The sequence below is a fragment of the Paramormyrops kingsleyae genome, chromosome 5 (genome assembly GCF_048594095.1).
Source record: "Paramormyrops kingsleyae isolate MSU_618 chromosome 5, PKINGS_0.4, whole genome shotgun sequence".
NCBI lineage: Eukaryota > Metazoa > Chordata > Actinopteri > Osteoglossiformes > Mormyridae > Paramormyrops > Paramormyrops kingsleyae.
The window spans coordinates 14,910,394-14,926,852 of record NC_132801.1 but is presented as its reverse complement, the minus strand read 5'-3'; the positions used below and the strand labels follow the sequence as shown (position 1 = coordinate 14,926,852).

Genomic DNA, 16,459 nt, shown 5'->3' with positions numbered 1-16,459 from the left:
TTATTATTGGGTCAACAGACCAGGTCTTTAATAAAAGATACAATACACCTCACATGCACCTTTAAACAGTCACTATTTTTATGTGCTTGTAATCGGAAACTGTATGAGCTTGCAGTTTACCAGACATTTCAAAACAAGGTCTGTCTTCTTTATTATAGCTGAAAAAACCTCAGTGTTTAAAACCCACAATCAGTCATGAATTTCATGGATTTTGTTATTTAATGGATTTGGATAGAAAAGATTTTAATAGCTGTCAGATTATTATGTAACCATATTGTTGTGGTGTTGAAGTGTTCAAACATTGCAAGTATTTCCTTTACCATCTATTACTAAAACAATCTTTTGCATCTATTACTAACTGTCGTCATGGAGGTTTTTCCAGTAGGTTTCACACGTCCACATTTCAGGTCCCTCAGGTTGCCAAGCTCTTCTCTTCACTGGGACTTGGTCAAAGACAAACCTCCTCTTGCCCTCTTCGCTTTTGGGTCGGGCCTGGAGGCTGTTTGGGGCCTGGGGGGGCCTTTGCCCAATGTCAGCTGAGTGGGCAGTGCCCGAATGCCAGGCACGGCGCCCCGGAAGCGGTCTGAACCCAGAATCTGTGCCGGAAACCCGGCGAATCAGTATGTTGTCATTTGCAGGTACAGCATTCGGTACGCTGCATGCTTGCAGTGTCTGGCAAGGTTGAGTCGAACTGGAGAAAGCAGAAGGTGTGTGACAGGAGGTCAAAGCAGGAGCAGTGGATGGTGGGGGGTGAGGACTGTGAAGGAGAGAGGGAGGCTGGAGAACCGCTTGAGGAATAGGTGGTGAAGCCGATCCTCTTCCTTGGCTTCTCCTCTGGTTGTCCCGTTGCTGCCGTTTCAGAGAAATCCTGGTCCAATTCCTCAGCAGCATCTGCTCAATCGCATGTAGATCATCAGTTACCTGGTTGACCCGCTCAAACCGTGTCAGTAGGCTGTTGGCAGCCGGGAGCAGTCGATCCAGATAGCACTGGACGTCGTAGCTTTCTGAAATGATGGAGTCCTCAGAGACCTGGGATAAAGCTGAAGGCAAGCAGGACCTGGTGGGGCTGTGGACTTCAAGACCAGAAAACTGGGATCCCTGGGAAGATCTGGAGGGTGGAGAAACCATCCCCTCAAACTTCACTTTGTGTCTGAACTGGAAAAGAGAAAAGGAAGGAAGTCAAACTTCCCTACACACTTTTTCCTACAGTGATTTCTTACTGTTACCATGGACTGAGAGCTTAAGATACTAGCATATGCAGGAATTGCATTAGGTGAGTGAAGTACCTCCTTAGATTTACTGAGACCTATCCAGAGCTTGAGCCTCTTGATGAAGAACTCCACCATTTCGTAATCCTGAGGCTCGAAGGCGGGCCGGTACAGCTCAGTCTGCACGATCCTGTAGGAGCGCAGTAGCAGGATGCCGCAGAACCGGCCCAGAGCCCACAGGCCTGTGCCCAGCAGAGCCAGGCAGTAGAGTGTCCCCAGCACTGGGTGCTGCTGGCACAGCCTCCTGACAACAGCACGTCCACGCAGTGCTGATACCAGGGTGAGGATCGCCTGCCCCGTTGTCCTGAAGCCCTCTACTGAGTGGGAGAACAGCTAAGGCCAAACACAACCTTCCGTAAGGCATTTATTTTAGCTGATTAGCTCATTTTCTTCCATGTGTTGACTTCACCAGTACATCTATAAAGCTTGAATTCAAAACAAGACGTGCAATACAGACACCTCCTCTTTCATTTAATGTTGAACACCAAAACAAAAAAATTCTGTCTCTTAATATACTATGCTATATACTATGTTAAAATGAAAGAAAAGTAAAAATCGTTTTCAAACGTGAGTAAATTTTCTGATCTGCCTCTCACCATGCAGCCGACGTGAGTGAACAGCAGCAGGAGGAGAGCGTAGAGGAAGGCTGCCCCACAGAGCTCTCTGCCGGCCTGTTGCAGCGCCTTGCTGAACACCACCCAGCGTCTTACAAAGCGCAACGGGCCAACTGTCTGAAACCATGACCAGCGCTTTTATTAAAGACGTAATGGACATGGAAATTTGACAGCTGCACTTGTGAATGGACTGAGACCCTGGTTAAGTGGTATAGGGGATGGATGGATAGATCGATGGGTGAACTGAAAGTTCAAAGATGTTTCCTTATACATCACAAACTTTTTTAGTCTTAGCGGAACATAAAATCCATAAGTGTAACATTCCTTTAATTTCTAATTTCTTATCAAACGTTGAAACTGAGAAATATCATTGTTTTATGATAAATATATAAATTTGAATTCAATGCCAGCAACACTTTCAAAAAGTTAGGACAGGGGCCTGTTGCATCACCTCTTCCTTTAACAACACTCTGTAAGTGTTTGGGAACTGAGGAGACCAGTTGCTGAAAAGTTTTGAGTTTTGAAAATGAAATGTTGTCCCATTCTTGCCTGATACAGGATTTCAACTGCTCAGCAGTTCAGATTCTCATTTGTTGTATTTTTGTTGTATATACATGATGCAGCAAATGTTTTCCATTGGGTGATAGGTCTGGACTGCAGGCAGGCCAGTCTAGCACTCGGACTCTGGAGCCATGCTGTTGTAATACGCTCAGAATGTGGTTTGGCATTGTCTTGCACAAATACACAAGGCCTTCACTGAAAAAGACATTGTCTGAATGGTAGTATTTGCTGCTCCAAAACACACACATATATATATATATATATATATATATATATATATATATATATATATATATATATATATATGTATATGTATGTATGTATATGTATATGTATATGTATGTATGTATATATATATATATATATATATATATATATATATATATATATATATATATATATATATATATATATATATATATGTATATATGTATATCGCTCAGCATTAATGCATTAAAGGTGTCTTCCCAGATGCTACCCAAACCATGGGCACTAATGCACCCCCACACACCATCATTGATGCTGCCTTTTGGACTGTCCAGTGATAGCAAGCTGGGTGGTCCCTCTCCTCTTTAGCCCAGAGGATGCAGCATCCATGATTTCCAAAAAGATTCTGCAATTTTGATTCATCACACCACTGGACAGTTTTCCATTTTGCCTCCTTAAATGAGCTCAGCCCCAAAGAGGTCAGCAGCATTCCTGGATCATGTTTAGATATGATTTCTTCTTTGCGTGGTAGTTTTATCCTGCATTTGTGAATGCATTGATGAATTGTGTTCACAAACAGTAGTTTTCAGATGTGTTCCTGAGCCCATGCAGTGATTTCCACTGTAGAATCGTGTCTGTTTTTAATGCAGTGTCACCTGAGGACCCGAAAATCACGACTATCCAATATTGGTTTTCAGCTTGTCTCTTGCATACAAAGATTTCTCTGAATCTTTTAATGATATCATGTACCATGAAATCAATGAAAGATGAAAAAAATCCCAAATTTACACTGAGGAACATTATTCTTAAATTGTTGCACTCTTTGCCCACACAGTCTTTCACAGAGTGGTGAACTTCTCCCCATCTTCACTGCACAGAGACTCTGCCGCTCTGGGAGGCTCTTTTTATACCCAATCATCTTACTGGCCTATTGCCACTTAACCTAATTAGTTATGAGATTTTCAACCAGGTGTTTTGTTTTAGCATTACACAACTTTTCTAGTCTTTTGTTGCCCCGTCTCAACTTTTTTGAAACATGTTATGGACATCAAATTCAAATTGAAGATATATTTGTCCTAAAACAATTACATTTCTCAGTTTCAACATTTGATTTGTTATCTTTGTGCTACTTTCAATTAAATATGGGTTTATATGCTTAGCAAATCATTGCGTTCTGTTATCATTTACATTTTACACAGCATCCCAACTTTTTTGGAAACGGGGTTGTAAGAACAGAAATAATATCGAGCCAGCACACATGTTTTTTCCTGTATTACATAACTGATGTGCTGTTACCTTTAACACCAGTAGTGTGAGCAGCAGGGCAGAGAGCTGACAGCTCAATTGGGCCAGCTGAGCTGCGTCATGGAGGCTGACGAAGGTCCGGGGCTGCTTGCGAAGATGGGAGAGGCGGGATGCCGCCACGTGGAGGAAGGAGAGCCGCAGTGCGGCACTGCCCAGGGAGAGCAGGGACACGAGGAGCTGGAGGCAATGCCTGAAATCCCTAAAGTACCGGCTCTTCTCCTTGACCATTGCCCAGAGCTCACTGCCCAGGAAGGACAGAGCAAACAGCAGCAGCAGAACCTGATGGCGGGAACAGTCTTAAACCAAGCCTTGCTGGGGTATCAACCAACCCGTTCAAGTTTGTAGCTATCCTCAAAATGTGTCCCTGGTTCTTACCGTAGTAGCAATGTGCAAGTCAGGGCCCAAAGAAGATGCCGGCATGTGAAAAGGCTGTATCGAGATAAAAGTGGTCTCTGTTTGTGCCCACTGGATCATTACAGTCACAGAGACAAAGAGCGAAGTTTCCCTGTGGTGCTGTGTGAACTTCACAGACATCGACTGGGTCCTGGCAAACAATGAAATCTTATTACTATCATTTGCATCATTACTGTAATATACATTGTTAAAAGAAATATACATTATTATGCATGTATACATTTAGACAGCTCACACTGGCAGGATACATTAAATCACAGATTTCAGAATTAAATGTGTAGCCTAAGTAAATGTCAGTCTTTATATAGATAATGGTATACAAGACTTAAAATGGCACCAAAACATTATCATGAACAACACAATCTTTAAAGTTGCTTAAATTGTGAGATTTTTTTTTTTTACAGTTATCCCATTAGGCGAATTTATGAAACGCGACTTACGCAGAATTGATGAAGCTGCCCCCCTGCAGGTCGGACAGGAGCTGGCGTGTGTCCCCAGTGCTGCTTCCCAAATCCACGCTCTCTTCCCCTCTGCGCCCCATATCACTGCGCCACCTTGGCCACAGCCTGTGTGAGTTGACCAGAAGTCTAACTCTGGTTGCACAATAGCTTTCCAGTAGCATAATGATTAAGAACAAAAAGTGGCAGATTCACATGTCATTACAAGAATGACCGACATCGATCCATGCCATAGCATCGTTAGTCAATGCACTTTATCTAAATTAATTCAGTTAAATAAGTTTATGTTCCTTTTGGGGAAGGTAAGATGAAGGTTTCCATGTGCATCATTTTTTTTCTACAAACTGAACACAATACACAGACCCTTTAGCACACATAAATATTCTTTTATTGTCTAATGCAGAGCACTGAGTGCCAGAAGATCTCAAAGTGGTGTCCTACCAGGAAAAAAAGTGTTCAGATGAGCTATTGTTGGCTGAGGTTCTGAGATCCATAGATGGGATGTGTGAGGTCAAATTTTGTTCTCCATAAGACCTGACCATAGTACAACAGACTAGGGAGAAAGAAATATTAGCTGATAAGTTAGAAAAGATCAATGTGAACTCAAACCTATTACATTTTTTGCAACATGTTCCTTGAAAAGTTTAAACTCATAACTGGTTTTTGAGGAGAATCAAAGGGCTTACTTCCCGGGACCTGTACTCTTTGCAGCCGTGGTAACCCCACTAAGGAGAGCGATGGGTTTTCGTGGATGTATGCAGTGAGACTCCTGTCCATCCACTGCCAGACCTCAGTCCACCTGCACACATCAACGTGGATCAGTGGAAGTTAGGAGTCTAAAGCAAACAGAGTCTGCTGGAACGGGCCCTCATACTGCAGTACTGTCTGCCTGGGGGTAGCAGTGTGAACGGTCTACAGTATGTCCACATGTACATCTTCAGCATCATGATGAAGTGCCAGTCTCACCCTGCCAGTTTGCTGAGCTTTGGGGACCCTGGTGGAGCTGCGACTATCCAGTGCTTAACTGCAGAATGCAGTAGCCTGACTTGTGCATCATGGACGCTGCTCTGGTAATTCACCAGCAGGACAACCAAGAGGAACAGCACATGCACCACACAGCTCTGGACAGTGGGGAGAAGAGAGAGACAAGAATGGATTTCAGTCATGAATGCTGGGTTCAAAGAAATGGCTCCACAAGGATGCCCAAAAATGTAATGTAAGATAAAGCATGTGTGTATGTGAGCTTTATCCCAGTGAGAAAAGACTGGGAAATTTTCACATAGCCCATTTTGCTCTCCATGCATAATTTAGAGCAAGGTTTGGGGTCCAAGTGAAGGATCTAGCAGCATTCGGCACCCTGGCGCAATTGGAGCTAAAGGTCTTTCTGCAAGACCCAGCAGTGGTCTCACTTCATCAGCCACGGGATCTGAAGATGATACAGTAAGCGCGCTGCAGTCACGTCCTCCAAGATGGCTTTACCTTCATCAGTGACCGCAGCACCCTCACTTTTCGGGCCTCCTCCTTGGCATGCAGGAGGCCATATCCACATGGGGGCCGCACCCTGCCCCCCTGTGCCACACACACTTTCTGCACTATGGCCTCCTGTGCCAGGCGCTCCTCCACCTCTGGGTCCACTGGTCTCACCACAATTGCCATGAAGAGAGCCTGAACAAACACCTTAGCAGACAACACTGTCAGAGTTAATCTGGATTCCAAGCAGGTGCTTTAATCCAAAGTGTATAGAACATCCCAAATCTGGCACTTTTTCAGTTTATATGGTTCTTACTATAGAAAGCCATTTAAAGTACCTTCCTCAAGCATACCACACCAAGACCCCATAGAGTGTGAACCAGTGAATTTTGGCCAAAAGTCCAGCTCCTTTACAGCTGTACAAACTGGCTACCATTCACATTGCAGATGTTTGTCCATTTTGGCACACGCACTTGAGGAAGCAGGGTCAGCCAGTACCTGGCTAAACTTGCTCAAGGACCCAACAGTGAAATCACTCTGCCCACCACAGGATTTGAACTGGCAACCTTCTGCCCATTGGTGCAGAGGCTTAACCCACAGAGCCACACCCCCCAGTATCCCAGTAGTCATATTACATGACAATATTAGTGAGAAATGTACCTCTACATCCAAGCTGTAACCATCAGTTATCTGTTCAGAATGTTCTAGCATTAGCTGCCGATTTGTACCTTAAGGGGTTCCAACAGCAGGACGGAGGTCAGGAATGCAGAGGAGGCTGAAATGAGCCACATGAGCAGGACTGATTCGGAGAAGCTGCTACCGTAGAGCCCGACCACAGCCAGGCTGAGCCCCAATACCAGCCCGATTAGGAGGTAAATTACTTTCAGCATCCAGGAGGGGAGACACCAGCAGGGGGCGCTACGAGCAACACCTGTAGTAGTACAAAGCCACCAGGGATTTCTTTAAAACGTCATAATCTCTCTGTTTTGTGTGTGCGCTGCATATCAGGGCAGCAGAGGTACCAGGATGAAATAGTGGCCAGTTTTGTTGGGTCATGGCTCACCTATGCGTGTGGCGGAAGAGGTGTCCAGGGAATCTGGAGATGGGCTGGGCAGGAAGGTGCTGGCCGTGCTGAACACCGACAGGGAAGAGGCCGACCTGTAGAGCCCCACTCCAAGCGAATCGTTTGTCCGGCTCGTTTGTGACCAGCCACTGCAGAAGCTGTCCTGCCTGGAAGAAGCAAAAGCGGCAGCATCCCTTATCGTATGCTAGTTATGTAGTGATGTTTTTTACCAAAGCAGTTCAGATTACCTGTCGTGCACAATAATATGACAGCAGGAAAACAGAAAAGAAACAGAAAAAACTGTTTCTTAACTTTCCCATTTGAGATGTAAAGAGTATTACATGTAAAGTATTTCCTCATTTATATAGTAATGTTATACATTGTATATTTTATACATTTTTTACTGCTGATAGGTTACATAAACAAGGTCTTGTTATGTAAACTCACATTGTACCTGGAGTATGGCCAAGGTTGTGCCAGGGTTTGCAAATGCCAACCAAAATATCAGCTTGGACACCCAAACCAAATGCCCCCCCGCCACCCAATTGGCAAATTTTATTGTCAGACTTAGAGTGACAACCGCTTACAACAATGTAACACTGATCATAGGCTCATAGACTTGCCCTCTAAGAAATTACCATACTTTTTTTCTTTGTGCTTGAGTTCTTGCACACCTCATTTTTCCACGGCACACACAAAGTCTAAGCCATGGGACTCAGACTCTGATCCTGGGGAGCCAGAGCCCTGGTTAGCTCAGTTCCTTCCCTGTTCCACCGCAAATGATTCAGCTTGAGAGCTGTATGGTAATTAGCACAGGATGTTGAATCAGGTGTGTTAAATGAGGGTAAACTAAAAACAGGGCTGGAGTTTGACACCCCAGTGCAGGGCTCCGGCCCCCAGGGCTGGAGTTTGACACCCCAGGTCTAAGCCATTGGCATGGATGTTTTTTGGCCGTAGCATCTCCACTTTTCTCCACCCTTATCAATCGGTGTGTCCTCACGTGTCAGACAGCACCGTCTTGCAGGCTGTACTGGGGCTACAATCAGTCGTCACTCTTCCTGAGGACGAACTGCTGAGTTTGGAGTCTGCAGATAAAGACTTGATAAGATCCTGCTCTGTGGGCCAAAGATGAAGAAGGAAAAAAAAAACATTTCAGAGACCACTGGGAGTTTTAGCTACTGCCAACACACAGTTACACTTTTAGAAGCTGTTACAGGTTTGTTCACCGGAAGAGTTTTTTTTTTTTTTGATATTTCAGTTGCTTCAAATGAACGAGCAAGTGAATGAGTGGGGGGGGACACGCTTGATTTTCTGCGAGATGCCTCACCGGACAGTGTGGTGGGGAGGGCTTCGCTGGTTAGGGAGGGGGATGCAGTCTGCTGCATGGACCCAGCTGGAGATCCCAGTTGCAGCTGCAGCTGCGCCTTCTTCCTTTTCAGCAAACGGGCTGGACTCAGCACCGGCTCCTCAAGGAGCTCTGGCAAGTCAGACATGCTGCAACTGGAGGCCCACTGCTCCTCTGTGCTGGAAGCAGACGGTTTTCGAGAGGGACACTAATGCGCATCAGTGCACCGAAGCAATAAGTGACATTCTCAGTACTTGGAATCTCTTTTGGACAGCGATGTGCCACTGTCTAATCCTTGACGAGAAAACAACAAATGTGAATGCCAAATATTAATATTAGAAGGCACATCAAAATCACTGGGACACAATCATTAAAAAAAAGACTAAATTAAATTATGTTAGAGGGCAATACAGTAAACAAGGTACACATGGAATCACATTACATTTCATTGCTTAGTTTGGAGGCGTTCCAGAAGTCTGATTCTATCTTCTTGCTTCCAAGAAATTCCTAGGAGAGATGAAATAAAATGAAATAAAAGTGTTGCATTCTGGCACAGAACAGAAGCTAACGCAATACCCATTTGGCCATTAAGTATTCAAAATGTGCTTTGGAGTAAGAAAAGGATTATTTATATCCCAAGGAGGTAAAAGACACAAAGTTATCTTTCGTTTTGTGCCTGTTGGAGTGACAAGGTGAACAGAAGATCTGGACAGAGCTCTTACTCCATCCGATCCTCCATATGTGATGGAGTCAAGGCCCCGGGGTAGCGATAGGAAAGAAGAGCCGGTGATATTTGATTGGTCCAGGTAAACGTCCATTTCCACGGTCTGAGACGCTGGGGTCGGCGGTGCTGTTTCCTCGAGCGTCACCTGGGAAACAGCCACAACAAACCCATGCACTTACCAGCATTCTCAGAAAAGCACTTAAAAGCAGTACACGGTATATTATCACAGAGATATAGCACCAAATAATCAGAAAAACCCACAGACGGACAAGTAATTGGATTGATAATACTGTGTGAATAAGGTTGAGATTAGTCAGTTCAAAACATGAGCCGATGAAATACCTTGCTGCACGTGTTTCGGAACAGAAAGCAGAATAGCAGCTGAAGGGGAAACACAAAGACGGCCACTGTCATCCCCATCGCCAGCGTCTCAGCATTCACTGGCACGTGGTCGGAGACGGGAGTGCTGCCGGACACAATTCAAACACGCTCTTCAAACACGGCCCATCGTGAAGGTCTCGTATTCCGCTTAGCCACAGCAAATTTCCACTGCCCTGAAACGTCTGAAGCAGCCCGTATCCAGAAGGTGCCCGGAGCTCACCGCGTCTCACTGCTGCCGGCGGCCCCGTACCAGACGGCGGCTGCGGCCAGGTACAGGTGGAGAAGGAGGGCACAGCAGGTCACCCTCTGAGCGCGGGTGAAATTGCTGTGCGCGGGGCGCTCCCACACCGAGGCCCAGATGTGCCTCTCCATCATACCGTGCATCAGCTGCGCTCGCAGAATCCGCCAGAACCGCTGCAGTTCCTGCGGGCCTGTCGTGATCGGGATGATTATAAGGAACATGCAAACGAACAGACCATTACTGCGCAAATATTTCATGTCTTCTTTGGTGCATTGTCAGTCAGTGATGGGAAATATCTCACAAGGCCAACAGGTTTGTGTATTGTGGAAAATGTATGTCAGCCAAACGTCGGGTGACCTTCTGAGACGGTCCTTACAAGATGCCAGCACTTCCTTTTCCACCAACCCTCCATTCTTCTCATTCTCCACAGAGAGCCAGTCCTCCACCAGGAAAAAGAACATGTTGTCTGTTTGCCTGTCCCAAACAATCACATGCTGCAGGTACCAAGATGGGTCCAATCCTGAAATACACATACAATTACAAGTCATTTACTTCTAAACAGGTACTTTTTTCTTGTATGTCTCTTTCTGTTTAGCATAATTAAATATTTGTAAATCAAGTCAGATAAAAACAAAAATAAATTTTCTCAATTAATCATTTGAAGCCAACGACAAGGGAGTGTAGTTAAATTAAATATTTACATTCTAGTTGTTTTCACACCTAAGGTGATTCTGAAGACCTGCAAGGCTGTTTGTGGTTTATCCGGCCTCGTTGACTGATTTTTAATACACGTTTGTTTACAGCTTGGATCTTTAGCTGACCCTCTTTTAAACATTCGCATAGCAGTACATTGTACTGATGCTTTGGGTCAGACAAGTGAGTCACTGAGGAAGAATCTTTGAAGCTGTGTACCTCTGAAAATAAAACTGGCAGCTTAAAAAAAGCATATTTTAATGTAATATGTTCCCATATATGTTATAAAATTAAAAGGGTAATTACACAGGCCCCAACCAAAGAACACCTGTATTGTCATGCCAGATGCGTATCTTCCAGATCTCGCCCAGGTTGGCCTCGGTCTCCAGCTGAAAATCATCCAGCGCGTTTCTCTGAAAGGCGCCCTCCCGCTGCAGGTGGCGTGACCCACTTTTGTTCAGCCCATACAGGCTGATCCCCACGTGAGCCGTGGTGCCTGTTGAGCAGGAGACTAATGACTCAGATACAGACTCTGGCCGGCATCATTATATTTACACCGTTTATTCGCATCACCACATTAGACACCTAGATACAGGGATAATGACCTTGTTCAACAGCACAACTGAATTTTTAGTCTTTTGAGATCTGGACTTGCATCTGTTTTGTATTTTCTGCCGAAATCACACGCCTTGTCCCACTGCCTTCTTGCAGAAATCAAGCAAGTCTGTATATATACTATGGTTCCCAAAAACAATGAAAATTCTCATTGTAGGACTCTGCACTGGTGATTAAAGCAAGGCTCGTGCATTTTCTTTTATGGAGAATAACATCATTCACAGCAATCTTCAATTTTTTTGGAATTCAAATTGAAAATAAATACGAATTATAACATTCAGACAGAGACATGACAGCCTTCATTTATGAATGATTCAATGGTGAAATGCATAGAATAGCAACATATTTTTGCACTGGTCAGTATGAAGTTCTCCATAAGACACTGTAGCAGTCACTGAGATCAAAGGCAGACCAACACGTTCCATCTATCCATCTTCCTATCACCGCCTCTCACAGCGTGTGACCCAAAACAGGGCGCACCCTGGATGGGATGCCAGTCCATCATAGGGCACACACACAACCGCATACTGCAGACAACTGAGAAATCACATGTCACTGAATTGTAGGAAGAAACTCAGAAGAGCATGCATGCAAGCACAGTTATGGCAGAAATCAAACCCACAATCCTGGAAGTGTGGCCACAGGGCTACTAACCATGGTATTTTCTACACACATCCAATGACTTCTGGTTTCACAGACTATAGCTGCTCCAACAACCCATGACCCAAAACAATTCAATGAGCATATTTACACATGTTCCTCACCAGATCCTCTATCCCAGCCAGTCTTGACTAGGACTCGATACTGGTACCGGCCCGGCTGTCCACAGAGCGGGACCGAGCTCAGGCGTGTGCTGTCCAGATGGTCCAGTTTGTGGGCAATCAGGCCAACGAGCATGTGCAGCAGCAGCAGAACCCCACACACGATTCCCACTACGACATTTCTCACCGGCCTTTCTGGCTGTCGGGGATGATTAGAGAACGACAGAAGATTACAGGACAAATCATTTTCATCTTTCAGAGAGGGTCTTAGCATCCAAACAGTACAATAAACAAATCATATTAAATTCTATTTTACTTCAACACTGTCACATATTGTTGTATATAGGAAAATCACTCAGTATTAATAATAATTTTATTCTTTATTCATTGGCCAAAATATAAAAAATATATAAATTCTTTGTCTTCCTTTGAATACTTTTACTTCTGCTGTCAGCACAGAATAAAATCACCACAGTGACATCAGCTGTGAAAAGATTTGCTGGGGCAACCAGGTTTACTGTAGGTCACTTTGGCCATGGACTAGGCTATTGAATTGTACTACTTGGAGGACTAAGACTGACACACACCGGTGGTAGCAGAATGACAGCTTCAGGGTGAACAAACATGCTGGCCCCAAACACAGTGAGATGCTGGGTGAGGCAATGCGCTACGCGGGGACTGCTGCCACCCAGTGGCCGGAGACCCTCACTGCTCCAGCGCCGCTGCTCAGTGCTGAAGTACTGGCACAGGGAGCTGAACACGCACACTGATGCCTGCATGGTGGCCCCGTTCACAGAACTGCTCATGCTCACAAAGAGCTCCTGGCCAGAGCCATTCTGCCTGTGGGCACACAGATAAATGGATACCAAGGAATGCCCAAATAGCACTCTGTACATTAAACCCTCTAGCAAGACACATATTATAACTATTATACAGTTTCTTAGCAGACATTATATTATAAGTTGTAATTTTATGGCACTTTCAAACTTTATTCCATTAGTGTAATATAATATTTGAGCAGTTTCGGTTAAGTACCCTGTCGAAACATTTTTCAGGAGCTTGAAGCAGCCCCATCTTAGTCACTGTCTGAATCATAACTCTGAAACTGAATGATGCTGGTCTGTGTAAGCTATAACTCAGAGGTCTCTCAAAGTGCACAAGTCAGAATATTCATAACACTGATGGTATCTAGTTTCTTTTATAATTTTCATCACTATATAGTGAGTCTTACAGGTTTTTGGAACTCATTAGACTAAAATAAAAATGCACAAATAGAAATAGAAAAAAAACCAAACACTATATGTTTGTATACCGTGACTTACAGAGGACTGAGAAAAATGGTCTCCTCCAGAGCTGGGTCTGCAGCACTGAGGCTGATGGACAGATTACGTACATGCTGGGAGATTGAGTGGATGGACTGATTGTCCACTGTGATGGTCACCTGACCGCTGCTCTGCTCACCGGTTCCTGCTCATCAACAAACAAACAAGGAAAACAAGAAATATCTCATTTAATAAGAGGGACTGATATCAAATAATGATGAAATTTAAAAAGTTTAAAAAAGGCTTGTTTAACCATCCATTCCTCGATCCATCCATTGTCCACCTTTCATCAGCTGCCCCAATTCTGTTAGATTTGTTAGGCTTGTGCTTTAACCTATGTGTTTAAATGCAGTAAAAAGAAGAAAAAAACAAAAGAGAGACTGTTACCTGAAAGAAGGCTGAAGTTAAAGGTGATGAAGAGGCCAGCTTTGGGATCCATGCTGGGAGGTTTCACTAAGAAGCGGACCGACCCTTTGGGTGGGAGAGGGAGATCCCCAACAGAGCCCTTCTGTTCCCTCATGTGTCCTTGACACCCAGCAGGGAGATGGTTCTGCAGCATGACACGGATGGCTCGGTCTGGCTGAAGGTCCTGGATGACAATGGATCTGCCCTGGAGTGTGGTGAACTCCATGGCCGCCAGCTTGGTTGAGATAGGTGGCTCAGCAGCTGAGACAAGGGGCCCTCCGCCATCGAGGTCCATGACGATTTGCACGACCTCCTCTCTCTCCACACGTAGCTGGCTTCCTAGGCCTCGTGGGATGTGAAATGAGCACGAAGAGGAGGGTTCGGTGCACAGCAGGTCTGCCGGGTCGCTACGCTGCCCCACGGCGCTGATCCTTGGGGCTGCCAGGGTCAGTGGCTCCTCACCTCGCATTCGAGAGCGCATCAAAGATTGCATCAAATCCCCTACCTGACCAAAGGCAAACACCGCAGTGTCTGAGGCGGCCAGGGACATGGACGCATTGGGGTGTGCAGAAGTGGCTGAGGACCCTGCATCTGCAGCAATTGCACTGCCTGAAACAAAACCGTCAAAGAGAATTCTGAGCAATTCCAGACATTCTACAACAAATATAGTCACATATACAGTATACTGTATAGTCACACTTTAACATTGGGCAAAAGATTATGTATAAAATGAATAACTTTTATTAGCTAATATGTTTAGATTCATATCTGAAATCCCATCCTTAAATATCATTTAAAAATAATTTATCCTTCTTCAAACCGAACAGCTGTAATCTGTAGTTCACAAAGATGGATATAACTGACTTTTATTTGTATATAACAGTTCTGACAGTACCAAGAACATGCAGAATACTTCGTCCAGCCTCAAGGGGTGTGATATCGCCTGCTTTAGTCTCTTCCCCGAGTGTGGTAATCATCTTCCCTGTGGCCTCCAGAACCTTCTCTTTGCATCCTTCACACACCAGGTCTCTGGGATCAGCCTGTTGAACGTATAATTGAGGTTGTCAGGCCTAACAATATTTTGTTACTACACAGACAAGGAACGTGTATGACGTGCAGCTTTGCAATCTGACAAATTTGTGTAGAATTATAGAGTCAAGTTAGGTTCTTTGCTTGATATAAATTCCAAGCCTTTAGTGACTTAGGCCTTAAATATATGTACATAATGACTATAGTACCTGAATGCAAAGTAGATAATAACAATATAATCTGTGTTTTTCCCTTGCTATTTCTAGCCTGGTGGGTGGGTTGTATGTTTTCTCTGAGGTCCCCTGAGAGTGTGCTAGCAACTTGGTATGACGCCCTTGCCAAAGTTGCCGTGTCACTGGATACCGCAGTAACTCACAGTGCACTGTGCCAGAGCCGAGCCGATTTGCACAGCATCCTGCAGCGAGGAGACAGGCAGGGAGGCCAGCATCCGTGTCATGTTCCCACGTATCATCACCCTGTCCTGGTGTTCCTGCTCACTCACATTTTCAATCTGGAATGTTACATGAGTAGCAACATTTGCATGCCTCTATTGAACTAGTAAACGAAAACACAAAAATGCATCCTGCAAACACACATACTTGGTTGAGCTGACTGGTTAGAGCTATGGTGTAAGGAATGACTTCTTGGGGGTTTCCATTTTGAAACAGAGCCCACAGCTCTGACTGACACTTGTTCCTCAGCCATTCTGTAGTACGTTGATCTCCCTTGGGTTCAAGAACGACCAAAGTCCTGTAAAAATGTGGAAAGGAAAGCAAACTGAGCAACAGTGGTGCAGTAGCTGACATTTGAGAAATCCCACTTGGCTGTACTATGCTATAGTACCTGTTCAGTGCAGTGATGACAGACCCCAGATCATCTTCTACCAACACTAATACATTGATAACAGACATTTTTTTCTCTCCTGGATCTGAGAAACCCAGAGGGACAAAGCTTCCATAGGTATTCCTGGTGCCCCGGTACAGAGTGTGGAAAAGGCATGGCTGCCCATAGTGCTGACATATCTCCACCTTCAGAGAGTAGATCAACTGAGTGGCCTCATCATCTCCATCTACCCATCCTGCCAATGAAAAATCGAGTAGCCATTAAGCAGGTCCAAGACTGACTCAGAGATGTTTCAGGAAAAAGTCTGTGCTACCTGAGCATTTGTAAGTCACCAAGGTTTCCAGCAGACGAACACTTGTATCTGGACTGAGTTTGCAGACTCCCCCACGAGGTGGAAGGTTTGGTAAAAGGATGAGACTGGCTGAGCCCCATAGGTTCAGGGAAGGCTGAGACACATTCAGTGTGAAGGTATAATTGGGTCCATCCAGCAGCACTCCTGATCTGATGACCAGGTCCGGGGAAGCTATCCCTGTGGATGTGGTGACTTCATTGAGGTCCAGCAAGTCACCATTCCAGCTCTCAGCTGACCACTGGTACAGTAGCTATGACATCAGTTGACAAGGTTATAAACGACATCATATGGCTATCAAATCAGTAGGTGAATATGAAAAGAAAACAACAAAATGTGTTGGCTTTTATTTCATTATATATTCAGCATTTACATTTGGGAAATCATCTTG

At 44.8% G+C, this 16,459-nt stretch overlaps 1 protein-coding gene across 5 annotated transcripts in view; it reads right to left on the bottom strand.

The window, feature by feature from the left end:
• pkd1b (polycystic kidney disease 1b) overlaps positions 1–16,459 on the bottom strand; it is a 64,594-nt gene continuing 48,135 nt past the window's right edge. For 4 of the 5 annotated variants that reach the window (XM_072712205.1, XM_072712204.1, XM_072712207.1 and 1 more), the window contains 29 exons: positions 16,033–16,321; positions 15,720–15,954; positions 15,476–15,626; positions 15,253–15,387; positions 14,743–14,887; positions 13,830–14,456; positions 13,443–13,587; positions 12,708–12,960; positions 12,124–12,319; positions 11,073–11,240; positions 10,428–10,571; positions 10,031–10,241; positions 9,772–9,895; positions 9,428–9,574; positions 9,148–9,212; positions 8,688–8,884; positions 8,361–8,475; positions 7,361–7,527; positions 7,026–7,228; positions 6,307–6,504; positions 5,794–5,948; positions 5,514–5,626; positions 5,269–5,380; positions 4,810–4,935; positions 4,331–4,499; positions 3,947–4,234; positions 1,865–1,999; positions 1,287–1,601; positions 1–1,155 (listed from right to left, as the gene is read on the bottom strand). In XM_072712205.1, the coding sequence (XP_072568306.1) occupies positions 355–1,155; positions 1,287–1,601; positions 1,865–1,999; positions 3,947–4,234; positions 4,331–4,499; positions 4,810–4,935; positions 5,269–5,380; positions 5,514–5,626; positions 5,794–5,948; positions 6,307–6,504; positions 7,026–7,228; positions 7,361–7,527; positions 8,361–8,475; positions 8,688–8,884; positions 9,148–9,212; positions 9,428–9,574; positions 9,772–9,895; positions 10,031–10,241; positions 10,428–10,571; positions 11,073–11,240; positions 12,124–12,319; positions 12,708–12,960; positions 13,443–13,587; positions 13,830–14,456; positions 14,743–14,887; positions 15,253–15,387; positions 15,476–15,626; positions 15,720–15,954; positions 16,033–16,321 (6,129 nt within the window). In that variant the 3' untranslated portion in view covers positions 1–354. Of the gene's footprint in view, positions 1,156–1,286; positions 1,602–1,864; positions 2,000–3,946; positions 4,235–4,330; positions 4,500–4,809; positions 4,936–5,268; positions 5,381–5,513; positions 5,627–5,793; positions 5,949–6,306; positions 6,505–7,025; positions 7,229–7,360; positions 7,528–8,360; positions 8,476–8,687; positions 8,885–9,147; positions 9,213–9,427; positions 9,575–9,771; positions 9,896–10,030; positions 10,242–10,427; positions 10,572–11,072; positions 11,241–12,123; positions 12,320–12,707; positions 12,961–13,442; positions 13,588–13,829; positions 14,457–14,742; positions 14,888–15,252; positions 15,388–15,475; positions 15,627–15,719; positions 15,955–16,032; positions 16,322–16,459 lie in introns of those variants that run through there. The other variant, XM_072712208.1, reaches the window with a different exon arrangement.